This window comes from Taurulus bubalis, assembly GCF_910589615.1.
Source record: "Taurulus bubalis genome assembly, chromosome: 7".
In the NCBI taxonomy this organism is placed as follows: Eukaryota; Metazoa; Chordata; class Actinopteri; order Perciformes; family Cottidae; genus Taurulus; species Taurulus bubalis.
This window is the reverse complement of record NC_136595.1, coordinates 18,771,752-18,788,089: the sequence shown is the minus strand read 5'-3', so window position 1 is coordinate 18,788,089 and position 16,338 is coordinate 18,771,752. Positions and strand designations below refer to the sequence as shown.

The 16,338-nt window shown below is 40.8% G+C and overlaps 2 protein-coding genes across 2 annotated transcripts in view; both read left to right on the top strand.

Annotated features, from left to right (window-relative positions):
- Positions 1-6,176, top strand: part of mcoln2 (mucolipin TRP cation channel 2) — a gene marked incomplete at its 5' end in the record, with an annotated part of 13,759 nt that extends 7,583 nt beyond the window's left edge. Inside the window, 3 exons of the mRNA XM_079220458.1 lie at positions 982-1,188; positions 1,460-1,593; positions 5,312-6,176. Of these exons, the coding sequence (XP_079076584.1) occupies positions 982-1,188; positions 1,460-1,593; positions 5,312-5,348 (378 nt within the window). The 3' untranslated portion in view covers positions 5,349-6,176. The remainder of the gene's footprint in view (positions 1-981; positions 1,189-1,459; positions 1,594-5,311) is intronic.
- Positions 6,177-8,199: 2,023 nt separating this feature from the next.
- Positions 8,200-15,034, top strand: lpar3 (lysophosphatidic acid receptor 3; the record flags this gene model as incomplete). The annotated part of the gene is made up of 2 exons (XM_079220918.1): positions 8,200-8,941; positions 12,250-15,034. 2 exons carry the CDS (start codon positions 8,200-8,202, stop codon positions 12,576-12,578), a joined length of 1,071 nt encoding a protein of 356 aa, XP_079077044.1. The 3' UTR covers positions 12,579-15,034.
- Positions 15,035-16,338: the final 1,304 nt, after the last annotated feature.

Below are 16,338 nucleotides of genomic sequence, written 5' to 3'. Positions count from 1 at the left end.
TGTTTAGCTGTCCTCGCCCGTTAAGATAAATTATTTACGGAAGTCCGAGCAGCAGTGGGCGTCTAAACAAGTAGGAGAGACAGATGTGAGATACTGAAAACAGCCGACCCAAGCTACATAATGTCTTACTTGCCAAATGGAAATTTGTTGATTAACCTAAAACTGAAGGAGTTACAACTGTAAATAAGTTGTTGACTTTAAGTGCGTTTGTCAGGTCAGTTTACTTAAGGACCACATGCTTTTGACCAAATCCTATAATGCTTTAAAAAACAAAACTTTTACTTTGTCAATGGCACCGACAGTATTGTAAATGCACTTGCGCTTTAACGTATCAACCCATAAGAAGGGTTATTAGGTAAAACAACACAGTCACATTAATTGCACTTTCTGTGAAAGTGACTTGTCTTGCTGTGCTGCTATGGATACAGTTGAGGTAAACAGGTTTCAGTTCCTTGTTTGTCCAACATTGCCATCAACTGAGACTTGATCACAATATTTACACTGCGGTGGCCGGGGCAGTCCCCCGTCATGTGCCGTCCGCCCGTCCAGGATGCCTTGGTATTTACTCAAGGATTTAAGGAGTGTGTTCTTGTACTTGACATTGCACACGTCTCCAAGTGCTGGAATCCATACGGTCGCAGTGGGATCCGGATGTTGTATTTAGATGCCGTCACATTCTGGATTGAACTTTGCTCTCCCTTTTTAGCCATCTGTTTCTTCGCTTGTCTTTCCATCTTTGTCAGTCCATCTATATCAAGCGTCACGCTCCTGTTGGTCTTTTGCATCTCATTCTCCTTTGTGGTAACTTTATCTCTGTAATGATCAAGATTTTTTTTTGTGCTTTTAAAAACAGACATGTTCAAACTACAGACAAAACATGCTCATCTTAAAATTCCTCCGCTTTATCTTGATTCACTGCCTTTGTGTTAACTGTTAATAACATATACAACTTTGCTCCACTCCAACGTTTCATCTCCCTAGTTTGAGGGCCTGAGTCGTGTAGCGGAGTGCCTGTTCTCCCTCTTGAACGGCGATGACATGTTCATCACCTTCGCCCAGCTGAAGGACAAGAACACGTTGGTGTGGCTCTTCAGCCGGGCCTACCTCTACTCCTTTATCTCCCTGTTCATCTACATGGTGCTGTCGCTCTTCATCGCCCTCATCACCGACTCCTATGAGACCATCAAGGTACTCCTGCTGTTGGTTTAGTTCTAGTGCAGTGAAAACTGTGGCATTTCATAGATTCAAATTTTGAATCTTCCTATGATGTGAAAGGGAGTTCAGGAAATCCATGAGAAGTATTTCACAGTACTCTCCTCAACAATTAAATGTCTAAACCTTCCCATGTGACCAATGTATAGGTAAAAAGGTACTAGGTGCTAAAATGTTCAACTCTGATCAGTGCTTCTATGCAGTTTGGAAGGTGTTGTGTTTTAATTGTTTGCATTTTCACCAACAGAGGTATCAAAGAGATGGCTTCCCGCTGACGGACCTGCACAAGTTCCTCAGAGAGCAAAAAGATTTCCCTGTTGCAGAGGAAAGCAGTCAGACAGACCTTCACATCAGATACTCTGCGTTGTGCTGCTGCCAACGGTATGATGGTGTTTACAGTCGTGTTACGTGGCTTTAATGATATTTAATCTTTACTCATACACCCTGCTACACATACATTCGTACCTGGAAGCGGTTTCTCTACAAACATGACTTCTCATCACAGAAACTTGAGCAATGTCATAGTTTTATTTTTTACTAATGCCAATCAAACCGCATGGGTTGGCATTCTTTACTTGTATTGGTCAACTTTAGTTCCTTTCTTTTAATGCTGCTGCAGGAACTTTTAAATTCAACCATGCTTTTCAATATTATATGTTGCTGCTGCTAGTCAACAATGTAGAAGAGTAAAACCAGGAGAAAAGTATTTCACTGGACTCGTTTGCTTGTGTCGGTCATATGGAGGCATCAGTATTAAATTGAGACCGTTTCACAAATGGTTAAGTTCCTTGTGTAACTTTAGGTAAATCGCTCACACTCAAACATTACACGTACAAAAACATTTCTTAGTAGTTTTCTTACACCGTGTTGCTGCAGCAAGACATCGTATTTGTCTATACGTCCCTGTTTTCTGCTCATTCCTTTTCTATGAGCCAATCTCTATCATCAGCAGGCAGCAGACTGGAGTTTCCTCCACGCTGTGGTTTGGCTCTGTCTTACGTGGTCTGAGAGCAATGAAATTAGTGGTGGGAGCTATGCAGACACACCCAATGATGGGCTGATTACAGAGAAACTGAGGCTTTGCACTGGGAAGAACCCCCCACACTCCACCCTCTTCCACTCCCGTTCACCCCTCAGTCATTCCTCCCTGCTTGCTGTGTTGCCTCCTGGATAAACAGGCCACGCTCAACAGTCGGTCAACTGAGCTGGAAAAGCTGGTTTTGTTAAAACACGCTGGTTAGTTTGGAGGAGTTATTTGATGTGATCATGATGTGTGGTGCAATGTACAGTTCAACAACTCTTTGTATGTGCGTGTGTGTGGTTTTATTTTGTAGAAGGATGTCACACTGTGTCCTCTCTTTCTTCATCACTTCGGATACTCCTTTTGTAAACAGAGGGCTAATATGTCTTAATATTGAGTTGCATTGTCACGTTTTATTCCACAATGTCCATTTTGAAGCTGCGGTGTGGAATTTACTCACAACTGATGCTTGTTGAAAAGTCGTTGCTTCCTCTTTAGCTGAATGATTACCATGCCAACCAAAAGCTGTACTACGCTGGGGTCTTACTTTGGCTTTTGGTTCTGCATTCTTATAGATTTTATAAATGTTTTTCCACATTTTAATAGATTCCCTGTTTTTGAATCTCGGAAGGGTTTAACTTTTAAACAGACACCACGTTTGGTTTCTGTAGCTGTCACCATCCTTCTACTTAAAAAGCACAAGTCCATTTTATGACTGCAGCAAAAGGAAATTCACAGAAAAGCAACTACTATAGTAATGTCAGTGTTTGCCATCAAACCTTTAAAAAACATTTTTTTTACTACGATTACTTGCACACTGTAAGAAATGGTAACCACTTTCCTCTCAAGGCATCATTATGTTTTTACCAGTCATTAAGACTCTGACTATACTATCTTTCCTGCATGCTCCACTTTCTGTCACTGAGCCGTCCGGCTTTCCTGCTCTGATTGTCTAAGTGTTAAAGGAAGTTTCGGTTACAGAGCCATTGTATAATGTGTAATAGCCAAACGTAATGCTAGATTGACTGATTAATGTGCATATTCTGTGGCAGTTTTACGCTCAACTCCAGAGTGGGCTTATTTGTTGTCATTAGGAGAACTCTTGTCAAGTTACATACATTCTGTAAATGCAGTCATTTGCAGCCTCTGAACTGACCAAATTCCATTTTATGAGCGTCTCTCTCTCTGCTCACAAAAATGTGATTAGCGTTCTCAGCTAACATGGTAATGTCTTACTGGATGAAATTTCATCTGCATGCAATTAGCCTCTTCCTATACTGTTATCTTCTACTGCGGTAAGTTATCTTGTTTGAAAAGCAAGGAGTGGCCCTTCTTATGGATTTCAAACTTATTTGGAACCAATATATCCAGTTTGACATTGTGGCTCAAGAGTGTCTCAGCTTGTCGGGAAGAGAGTGGACGCAGCTGTGGCTTGTACCTCTCTGGAGTGAGGTAGATGGGTCTGTCAATGGAGACTAGTGCCACGGTGTCTTGTGCAAGTACTGTATAAACAAAGCTTTAGACTCAGACAAAGCTTTAGGCCACTAGTTGGCTGGCTAGCTCTTTAATTTCACCATGCTTTAATGCTACACTGGTTCCAGAAAATATACCAAATAAAGTTGTCACCAACCTGGCAATGTGCGTTCTTACCCTGTGACAAGTGTGTAAATGAAGCACTATGTTGTTCAATTTGACTTTTTATAGGACTTTGTAATGTAGTGGCGATGAGGCATGCAATACATCCTGAGAAGGCAGAAGGGGCATTAATCGCCATCTTGACCTGAGAACATTCTCATCGCAGTTGTGGACGCTATGGGTGCCCATTAACTCTTTGAACCCATCATGTTACAAGACCGGAGCTTCCACGCTGATCCGGAGGCTAGTGCCGGTTGATTGTGCAGGAGTTGGGTGCCTCGCCCCTTGACATGACTTTATTTGTAGATCCTAGCGTTGCATTAATTCTGCACAGCAATTTTCTCAGACAATTCCTTGTATCTATAGAGTTATCACGTTACAATTTAGGAAAGGGCTCCCTGGGTTGGGATGGTAGTTGGACTTGGCAGGTTCATTAAGGAGGCTGGAGTATGGCCGTACACCCGGATTAGGGATCCCCTCGTCCAGGCATTTGCTGCCCTGCTGGTCTTTGGTGTATTTTCTTATCTGTTTGCCTTTTGATCTTGCAACCGACACTGCACAGACTCAGTGTCAGTCATGGACTCAGTTGTGACGTTTTTGAACGGGCCAGAAGCTGCCCACCTAAGGCGAGGAACAGATGATGAAGCTCAGGCTCTAGATGAGCTATGTGGAGACTTTGCCAGAGAACACGTATTAGACGAGGATAGTTTTTATCCGTAAATGTATTTACTAACTATGATGAGCAAGTCCCGAAGAAGGGCAGCAGGATTTAAGGTGCTTTTAAACCAGTCTATCATAAAACAATTGAGAAAATGTTTTGCTTTTGACTGGCAATTTTTTGCGCTACTCATTCTATTTCTGTGGATTGGACACATCTTCCTTGCTCTGTGACATTAAGTCACATCCTCAAAATGACTGCAGCAGTTTGTGGAATAAGACTTGGTTTACAGATTTGATAAAACAGGAACATATTTAACTGTTTTCTCTTGAGTGGCAAACAGCCAAACACAAATATGTGACAAGGCTCGTTTTCAGTGTGCTCGTTTTGGGGGATTTATTCTCAGACTGGGTACAAGCACCAGAAAGTCAAACCGCCTCCTGCATCTTAGTTTTCTCTGTGTAATGGCCAAACCTGTGTTTTTTTTTTTTAAATGTTTTTTTTACTCGTGTGACTCATAGGAGCTCTACTATGATTTGTGGAGGAGATATCTCAACAACGATTTCAACACGTAGTAAATGTTTAGAAAAATATCACTGGTCTGAACAAGCAGCTGTGGATCTCTAAATCTAACTTCCGGTGACAATTTGAGGCACATTGGATACAACCTAAAGAACATGTGCAACTTATGACAAACTGTTGGGATATTTGCTTAAAACCCCTTATTAATGGCCTTAACAAGACATTGGGTGTCTCACACTTCTTTTTGGATCATTTTGTTGCAGAGTTCCAGAAAGTGACGACATTGTACTGATCAGCTGACGGCTGTTCCACCTTCGGAGAACACGGATCAGTAAGGAGGATGCTGAAAACATGACCTCACACGTCTGATGCAGACTTCCAGATCCAACCATCCAACCATGCAAAATCCTCGAAAGAGCAGAGTTACTGATTCTGTGAAGTGCAATATGAAACGGCAATCAAGTTTCCTCTCCTTAACATGAAACTGGAGCTTGAACTGGAACGAAAATCTGTTTCGTAACGTTATCGACTGAAGTTCAGGATGCTGTTGAGAAGTTTACTGGGCCTTTTTGTAAGGTCTGTACGTGCATTTAGTTGCCAAATAACTAAATTCAGTGTTTTCTGCTATTGACTGGCTGCAAACACTGGTGCTAAGCAACATTATGCAGTGTTGCCATACAGATTGCAGTAAAGCTAATCTTCTCATTTGTCCATTGTGACTGTCTCCCTTCTATCCTGCAAGTGTACACATATTATATCAGCAGTGGGAACTTGATTATAAAATGTTAAAAACATTACAACATATTTGTAATGAGCTCTGTAAAAAAATAAAATAGATTGTGCTCCAAAACACATTCACAGTTGAGATGAGTAAGATGGGAGTTTTGAATGACCAAACCAGAACTACAGTGAGTCAGTTTTATCAGCAAATCTACAACAATTGTTGAAGTTGACAAGTTACAGCACGACTTTGAGTGGGCACCTTACTTTTAACTTGATCCAAACAAAGGTGTTTTCTTAAACTACACAACATGCTGGATCAAATTAAAGGAGTTGCCTACACCCAGTGGGCAACTTTTATTATGTCATCCAAAACATCTCTTGAATAAAGGTGGTTATATTTTTCCTATATAGCATTACGTGTATTTGTGTATAATGTGTGTTTGTCTATAAATCTATATCTCTTACTATTTGTCATTTTATTATTTCAAACGGTCAAAAACAAGAGTGGCATTGTTACTCTAAGGATTGCTTTTCAACAGATCTGTTTAATGTCGGTCAACAAATATTGCGTTCAACAGGACATGAGCTCAATATGCGGTGTGCTGTAACAAACAAAACACGAAGATTAAAGGAAAGAGAAGGCGAACTTGTTAAACACAGTTCTACTTTTATCTAAGCTTTGCCTTTTTGTTTTAAATGTACTATCGGGAAAATTTGACCTCTTTAGCCTCGAGAAGCTTAGAGGGTAAATCTCTGTTTGAACTGCTCACACACAACTCATCTGAAACGTGACTAGGGCCCCCAACAAAACGACTTTAATTATTAATTTGGAAACCACAGGTTTAATCTTTAACTATAGTGCTACATTTTACGAGCGTATTAGTCGTTTATTTTATTATGTAAATGTTGTGGAATTAAAAGTGCAATGTGAGGTAGCATAACAAGAAAACACCCAAACAAAGTTCAGATTTAACCACCGGGGTGGAGTAATGCACTATCGCACACCTGCGTCTCCAGGTGACCTACATTGTGCGGGGTGGCCTTCACTGTCTCCAGAAAGCGGAGGAAACAGCGCGTGCGTCTCGATGTTGCCTCTTCCCAGTGTTTCGATCGGCCGGTGAGCTCGTGCGGTCAAGCGGAGGAATTCGCACGCGAGAGAGACTGGGTGGCACACGCCCTCTACGTCACTGGGCTGAGGAGTCAAAGTGAAGACGCTCAACTTTTCTCCCTCCACTTTGTCCCTCAGCTCTGCGCCGTCACCGCCCTCCCTCCGATACACAGCTGCGGAGGCGCACTGCTGCAGCGGAGACATGCTCAGTAACTCGGCACGGAAGATTTCCCAACTCAGAGCTCACTGACTCACCGCCGACAGCGCTTTAGCCATAGGTAAGCTCACCTGGCCCGATTGTTCTTTTAGGGAGCTCTTTGTTTTATCACTTTGTCTGTCAGGCGAAAGGATTTTCCACTTTGTCTGTCAGGCGAAAGGATTTGTTTCGTCAGCTAATGTTTTAGTTTCTCGTTTCTCTTAGTCAGTCCCTCTGTTGGAATGTATCATCCCTCCCCTCTTCGCCTTTGTTGATTTCCCAACAGGTAATAAAGGCTTCTCCTTGTCAAGGCATAGATAAAACGACTTCAGCGTGAATTGGCCTACGTTGGAGTCTTGTTTAGCTGCATGTTTGTAAAGTGTTTACCCAAATACACGTTTGTAAAGTTAGAACATTCTAAATTACTACGGACCTCATGTTTTCTCATGATTGCGCATATTGGTTTGGCTCCCTTTGTAATGTGTCTATGGTCACCATCTTGTTTAAATAGTCACGGAGCTTTCTGTGATTTCAGTTTTATTGGAAGTGAATGAGTTTTGCCATGTGCACTTCTCCCTTTGGACTGTAGTCATTAAATCTCGCTCGGCCTTGGGGAAATTGGCCCCGTGCACTGAAGTGCCAAATAAAGCATTGCAGTTTAGACTTGTCATCTCTTTTATCATCCCATTCTACTGTAATATGATATATTGAAATCGATCCAACTGGATTTAAAATGCCTAAACAGTATTTTATTGATATATTTGATCAGAACTTAATTGAGCTTTTCAACTAATTATTTTCATTACAAAAACTGCCAATTACTTTCTCCATTATTAGATGAATTGTTTGGTCTAGAAAATGTTAGACATTTCCTAGAAAACAAAGGCGATGTCTTATTTCGTCTAAACAGTCCAACACCCAAATATGTTCAGTTTATTATCACATAAGACAAATAAAAGGGAGCATAGCCTCACTTTTGAGAAGCAGGACATGGGAACATATTGAATTTAGTTGTTGGAATAACCATTTATCAATACATATTATCTGTACTTCAATAGATGCATGATTAAGGGTTTCACTTCATATGTTTTTTCTCATTGTCTTTCCACAGACTGGCCTCTAAAATGGACCACCAGAACCAAAGCTGCCATTATAATGAGTCCATGGGCTTCTTCTACAACAACAGCCGTGCTGATGACAAGTGGGACAAAGCCCAGCTCATCCTGGTGCAGGTGGTGGGCTCTCTTTTCTGCTGTTTCATCCTGGTCTCTAACGCCATGGTCATAGCTGCTGTCATCACCAATAAGAGGTTTCACTACCCTTTCTACTATCTTCTTTCCAACCTCGCCGCCTCAGACTTCCTGGCTGGCATAGCGTACGTGTACCTGATGTTCAACACGGGTGAGGTGTCGCGGCAACTTACAGTTAAAGGATACTTCATCCGTCAAGGTCTTCTGGACATCAGTCTTTCGGCCTCGCTGGCTAACCTGCTGGTAATAGCTCTGGAGCGCTACATCTCCGTCATGAACTGGAAAGTCCACAGTAACCTGACGAAGAGGAGGGTGACCCTGCTGATTGTGCTGGTGTGGGCCATCTCCATCTTCATGGGGGCCGTGCCGAGTCTGGGCTGGAACTGCATCTGCAACCTGAGCGACTGCTCCCAGCTGGCTCCTATCTTCAGCAGGAGCTACCTGATCTTCTGGTCCGTGTCTAACCTGGTGGTGTTCCTGGTGATGGTGGTCATCTACACAAGGATCTACACCTACGTCAAGAAGAAGACGGCGGTGCTCTCACCACATACCAGCGGTTCCATTAACCGCAAGAGAACGCCCATCAAACTCATCAAGACGGTCATGGTTGTGCTCGGTAGGTGCTATTCATATAAATTGTGTCTGTTCAGCATCATTAATATAGGGAGTCAAAAGTTTTCCTGCATTAGTCGAGTGTAAATAGGTCTGGTGTGCAGCTGTGTGTCCTTCGTCAGGGTCACAATGTCCAGGCAATTCACTGAGTCACTGCTGAAACTGGACTGTAATCTATTTTTCTGATATGAAGGAAAACCTTGAGCATAATAACACAAACACTTGCACTTTCAGTAAATGTTTTGAGTGCTTTCAATGAGTCTAGCAAAATGTGTTTTTATTTCTGCGTTTCGTACCATTTGCCTCCTTAAGTCAAATTGTTCTGCCCAGTGGCTTAAACTTGTTCTATCATCTAATTATTGGCTTAATAAACATTTTTTTGTTGTCATTATTACATCTTCAGTCAAAAAAACTAAAGTAAATCCGTTAACGAGATGTAAAGCGGGAAAAACAAGCAAATCCTCACTTTTAAGAAGCCGATACCAAATAATGTTTGGCAATTTTGGGCTAAAAGATTACTTTACCAACCAATTAATTGACTTATTGTTGCAGCATACTCGGTTATTTTCCCAGAGGAAGGAAAGCAAGCTCAAAAAAGCTGACGTTTCCTTCTCATGCATTTTCATCCCAGATGAGGCAGTCCGATCACCTGGTCTGGCTCTTTGTTTAGGTGTTGCAACAGGATACCTTGCAATAGAGGGACTGAACTCAAATACTTGTCCTCCCAGCACTTTTCTATAAGAACGGAACAAAAGGACCAGAAAAGGGTGTTAAATGCATCTTCTCATGCGAGTATAACGCAACCATCAAACTCTGAAAAATATGCGTTTCGGAAAGCGCTGCAGGTCAGATGAGTTTCATCCACTCTTCACACAGCCATCCAGATATAAACTTGCATGAGATAGTTGCCGTAACTTTGAATGGCCGCCCTGCAGATAATAGTCTGTCATTGTTGTTTGTTTCTTTGGGCACTCGGCTTGTTGCCTGGCCATATGGTTTGATGCAGTGTGTAGCGTAGGAGCTACTGTCCGCCTTTTGCACACAGTTTCTTTCAGACCGCTGTGTAATTATCTCTCCCTGCAAGGACACTGCTTCTGAGCCTGTGTGGCGTACCATCCACACCACACCGGCCTTCAGTGAACAGCCCCTCCTCCCCCACCCATGCAGAAAAAAGGAAGAAGAGGGACCTCCACTTGAGGACTTCGTCAATCGCTTTCAGATGCTTTGCAGAGTTTGTTTGAGCTTGTGGAAGTGTTGGCACACAAGTGCTATTCCCTGTTGAGATTGCTGCGACTTTGGAGTGAAATGTAAAACAAAAGTGCTCTTGAAAGGTACTCCAAATATCACTGCCGCAACATCTGAGCGAGAAAGGAAGAAACTTTGAAGCCCTCTGAGGCATGTGGTCAGGTCCAGGTCCATGCGATATTTTATTCGGGAGAAAAAAAAGTAGTCTGCTCTGTGGAACTGGTAACAAGACAAACCAGTTTAAAGAAGCTTAACCCACACATGCTTTGTCATACCAAGAGTCAAATGAATGAGTGCATAAGTGTCGGACATTGTCATCGGCACCTAAGAAGTGTACATTTGCACCTATTTAGTTTCTTTTGAATCTGACTGCCTCTTTGGTTACATTTCACTCATGTCACTAGTTTGAAAAAAATATAACTATTGTAGTTCAATAGCCTACAGCCATTTATTTGTAGTAGGTCTAACAGCGTTGGGACATGTTCAAGTGAAGCATTCAGATTTGTTTTTCATTCTTTAAGTACAACCACCATCATCAAATCATTAAAAAGGCAATTTCACTTCACTTCATTTTTAACATGTGGGCTATCAAAGACGACAAGGAGTGTAAAAATAGAAACTCACTGTAAAATGTGGCAAACTTTTTGACTTTCAGGCCTATGAGCAATGTAAACCCTAAAAACACTACCATCCTAACCCCCTGCGTACACCTGTATCCATACTTGAGGGAGAGAGAGCTGTATATAACAGTTTGTTTTTGTTCTGCACATGTATTGAGGCCGTAGAGGTGCAGGTTGTCCAAACAAGTTGCTGCTTGTGGCTTTCTTTCAGATCCAGAAATTTCTTAGTAGCTCTGCTTTGTGCCCAAACATGTTTGAAATGAGTGCTAATCGGCTGCTCCATCCGTATTATTTACCAAACACACGGCATTACGTGTTGAACACAATAATGGCATTGTACTGCCAACCTGTGTCTGCTTGTTGTAATGGTATTAGGTTGGTGTTATTTTGATAAAATGTGGCAATTTTAAGTGTTGTAGCTTCATCAATAGAAGTACACGAAACCATCAAATACACTTATTTAGTTTTGAATAGATTTGCATTTTTAATGCCCATCTGAACGATCAAAAATCTCTTGGCCAGCTCAGAATTTCCTTATTTTGATGCTGTAAAATTAATGCTAAAGCAATACATCAAATTACTCGATCGACAAATGTATTCACGATTTTGATGATAGATTCCTGTTTTTTTTTATTTATAAATCGTCATTTATCGAGGAGAAACTCCAACATTCTCAGTTTCCAGATATTTGCATTGCAAATTGAATAATAATGATTCAATAATGATGATAATCATTAGTTGCTGCACTATTTAAAACTGGCCCTTAAGTAAGACATTATCTCCATCATATTGGACACTTAAGCCAAACGTTTTCACTACCAACATGACTGGTGTGCAAGACTTTAGAAAGAACTTTAGAAGAAATTTAGAACCACACAGGGATTTCTTGGAAAGGAATTTTAATTTGTTACACAGGATTGTTCATGGTTAATAAACTACTTGTCAATGCTTTACAGTTAAATATATAATAATGCAGCAGATTTGCAGAAGTGCTTTTCAAATTTGATTAAAGCCACTTAACATACTGTAGAATGCAATAAGGAAACTAATGGTTAACTCTAAAATAGCTGGGAAAAAAGATAAAATCAGAAATGGTACGACACCTACATTATTTTTGACACATTGGTTTATTACAGATTTTTGAGAGATCATTGACATTAATATGTTTATTTAAAAGTTAGATGAGAAGATTGATCCCACTCACGTCTGTACAATACATATGAAGCGAACGGCAGCAGTCAGATAGCTTAGCATAAAGACAGCAAACGGCTAACGTGGCTCTTTCTCTAGGTCCCAAAATCTGCCTACCAGCACCACTGAAGAGCTAATTAATGCATTTAAACTTTCGTTATATTTTGTTCCAACTGACGCGAAAAGAAAAAGGTGCATGTGAGAAATCTGTGTTACAAAAGCCTAACTGTGATTTGCGGTGTTGTTTTTCCTGAAGGGGCCTTTGTGATCTGCTGGACTCCCGGTCTGGTGGTTCTGCTCCTGGACGGCCTCAACTGTACAAGTTGTAACGTCAAGAAATCAAAACGCTTTCTGCTGCTCCTGGCTGTACTCAACTCTGTCATGAACCCTTGCATCTACTCCTACAAGGACGAGGAAATGTGGACAACGTTCAAGAACCTCATGCGCTGCATCGGTAACGGCACGCGACGGCAGCGGTCGACGAGGGCCAACGCCCGGCCGCTCAGCTCTGGCCAGGACGGGGGCAACAGTCAGCCTCCCTCAGAGGAGACAAAACATGAAGATCAGGACATGATCAAGACTTGAAAGTGGAACTTGTTCAGAATTTTACCAGAATTTGTGTCCAGCTTTGACTTGACGTACCTGATGAAGATACAGATTGGCGTTTACTTCAAAGAGAAACCACACCAGTTGGTCTCAGGGCGTCGTCGCCGTCCGTTGATTAAAAGTACATTCTTGAAGAGACAGGGCAGGCCGTCCTCTCCAGTTTAGAGCTGGTGAGATGGAGATTTTGAAGAGAACGTTATGCACTACTAATTCCTTTAATGGATGAAAAGATGTTTTATTCAGGATTTTACAGTTTTTGGACATAATACTATTGTGCGATTCCTGTTGCCGTTTCAATCTGTTCCTTTTGTCTTCCTCGTCACATCTCTGTGGGTTATTTAAACTTGGACAATTCTGTAAAGCAAGACAATAATCCATTTTTAAGTTCAGAGGAGTACATTTTTACTTTTACTTCCAAAAAGGGCAGAATCATGCAAAAGGTGACGTAACTTTCTCCCTTTTTATATACATTTACGTACATCTGATTGTCTCGAGGTTTACTTCCTTGTGTAGCTTTTCAGGAAGTGAGTCTGGATAATCTACTGTAGATAGGACATGTAACTTGTTAGCCAGGTACACTAAAACTGTAGGTTTGCTTGGCAAGGCACAGTTTTTAAGATTAGTTTAAACACAGCCAATGAAAAATACTGTAAACTGTTGTAATCTATCTAGATGTACATCCTGTAAAAAGTGAGGTCATTTCAACTGTATGATAGCCATTGTGATCAGCGTGACCTGATTGTTTTGGCTATCATTGGCCATTTTAATTTCTTTTGCAAAGCAGTTGGAGAACAGCTAACAGAATCCCTCCCTTCCTGTCCTATCCGTCATCTTTTATCAGTTCACCTCATGGCGGCAAACTTGTTCTTCCTGTAGCATTTTTACACATCCGCTTCAACTCGCTGAATGGCTGCTTTTGCTCTGATGAAACAGCTGCTCACCTGACAGTGCTGGGGTAGTAAAATGTTACGACAAACTGGATTCCTACTGGAGTTTTAGCAATAGCCTGCATACCTGCAGGAATCCAAGAGGATATGACTGAATGACTAACTAGACACTCACACGAACCCTCATCAGTTCAAATAACTCACCTTCAACCTGCTGTACAGTATTTATGCCACTGTTGCTGTAAAAGACTTTACATCATTAAAGCTATTGTGTATTTTATGTTGTCAAACCGAGATTATGCAAGGCCATTATTGTCGAGTTGGACTTTCAAACTGTACATTTGTTTTGATTGTACATTCCTTTTAAGTAACAGCTTTTTGGCGTTACTTTTTTTTTTACATAATGCTCATGTCTGTTTTCTTAATGCAATGACATGTTATAGAAACAGAGCCGAGGTGGATTTCACTAAAGAGCTTGCAACAGTAGCCCAAAAAGCATAATTTATTTTATAGGTGCTTCATTCAATATTCAGAGCATTTAAATGGCTGCAAACAACTATTTGCCATACTGTGGTCCACTGGCAAACTCATGGCCTCGGCCCTGCACTGCTATCATATGGCGGTTACTGCTGAAAACGTTGAGCGACGTTGCGTAAGCGTAACGCCCACCCTCAGTTAAACACTGTTAGGCTTGTCATTACTTTTGCTGTTAGCAGCACTGTCGGCACCGTTAGCTGCGAGCCACTGGCTCAGCCGCTGTCTTGTTAAGAGCTGTTCAGGAGCAATATAAATGCTCTTAATCTTGTATTTTAACACCTTTTTGAAATAATAAGTAATGTGATTGACTTGAATTTTCTGACTTTCACTTCATATTTGGAGATGTCGTCGGTTGGTTTGTTGGTACATCCCGTAGGTCCAGACTCAATATATCTGAGTAACTACTAGATGGATTGCCATGAACTTCTGCCCAGACATTCTTGGCCCTCATCCTAACCCTAACTTGTTCCACTGACTTTTAAAACTAACACCACCAGTAGGAAGATTTCACTTATTTGGCTTAATATCCCAACATGGACAACATGGAACGTGGATTGGCACGACACATCAACACAATCGATCTGATCCCCACCCCGAGGTTGACATGACATTTGTGGTTTTGAGAGAACCTTTTGGATGATTACCAACACATTTGGTACAGACATTCATGTTCCCCTCAACAATTGTATTGATGATCTTGACTTGACTTAACTTTATTTATTTGATATGGACATCACAGTGGCATTATAATTCATAGCATACATCTATGCACAAAACAACCCAGATGCACTGTGTTAAGTGTATATAGCGAAATGCTAATTTCCAACAATGTATTGTGCACAGGAGGCTTTTTAAAAATATAATTAAATGTGATAAAAGAGAATACATCCACAGATACTTTTACTTTGTATGTATATATGTATGTATGTGTTACAAGGGTGTTAAATGTGTGAACCATGTTGTTTTTCTCTAAACCATAATTTAAGACCTTTATTAAAAACCTTAAAATTGTGTTGTACTTTCAGTTCTTTTGGGAGACAGTTCCATTGCTCCTCGAATAGAAAAGGCTGACTGACCAAATAAGGTTCTGCGCAATGCACCCCGGCAGTTCCCGTTCACTGAGGCCCGTGTGTTAACTGTGGTGGTGTGCTGGTGTCTTTTATTAATAAATTAATTCAGGAGGGAAGGAGCATTACCATGTAGGCATTTGAAAATAAGTTGTAATCTTGAATAGTTTATGAAACTTTCAAAGCTGAACATGTGTTCTTTCTCAAAGCTTAAATTTGTCCATTACTTTGGTTTATGACAAAATACCTGCAAACTCGCGTTAATTAGCAAAGGTCAGCATGCTAGCATGCTAAACCAAGATGGTGAACATGGTAACGCTTACACCTGCTTAACATTGGCACGCTAACCATGTACATTGTAAGCTTATTAGCACTCTAGAGCGGCTGCATACTTTTTAAATATCACACGCCACCCACTTGGCACCTACAGTACGTTAGCTAAACCAAAGCATGAGATTGCTTGTAAATCCTGTTTGACTGAGTCAGACTAACTGTCACTAACTGATAATACGCGGAAGTCTAAAAACCTTTGATAACACTAGTCATGCATATTTGTGCGTACTAACAAAACAAAACAAACACTGAAAGGATTATCTGATGCTCCCATTGCATGACTTGTACTGCAGTCAATCATTGATGAAGTACCGTTGCTTGAGATTTGTGGTGCTCAAGAGCTGGCACTTAAGAATGATTTCCTCTATTCAGGCCAATTAGTGGGTGACCTTTAGTTTTCATCAAGTCAGTTACATTATTGGCAAAAGAGCCGGAGATAAAGAGAATTTACTCTTAAGTGGGAGGAAGTCTATGAATTAGACTGCAAAGTGTTTTCCACAGTTAAAAATAACCACATAGCACTACTTTAATTTTATTTAGTACAGCTTTTTATGATTATTAGTAACCTGCCACAATTTAAAATATTTAAAAGTCAACCATCAACATCTGGAAAATTGTTAAATGTTGAAGGCAAAATTAAGCTAAATACATTGAAACATTAAATCATGTTCAGTAGGTTATAAACTGCACATTATGTGTATCAAGATGTAACATGGCTTTCCAACATTTCTAATCACATATTTAACTCCTTTTATGGTATGAAGTCCCACTCACAATTTAATCCCCTGAACACAACCGGCATCTTTTGACAGCAGAGGAACAGGTTCAACACTGTACACATGGCTCAGAAAACTATTCAGGATATAAATGACATTTGTTTTTTGTTTTGGGTGGAGCTTTAATTTGATTAAAGTA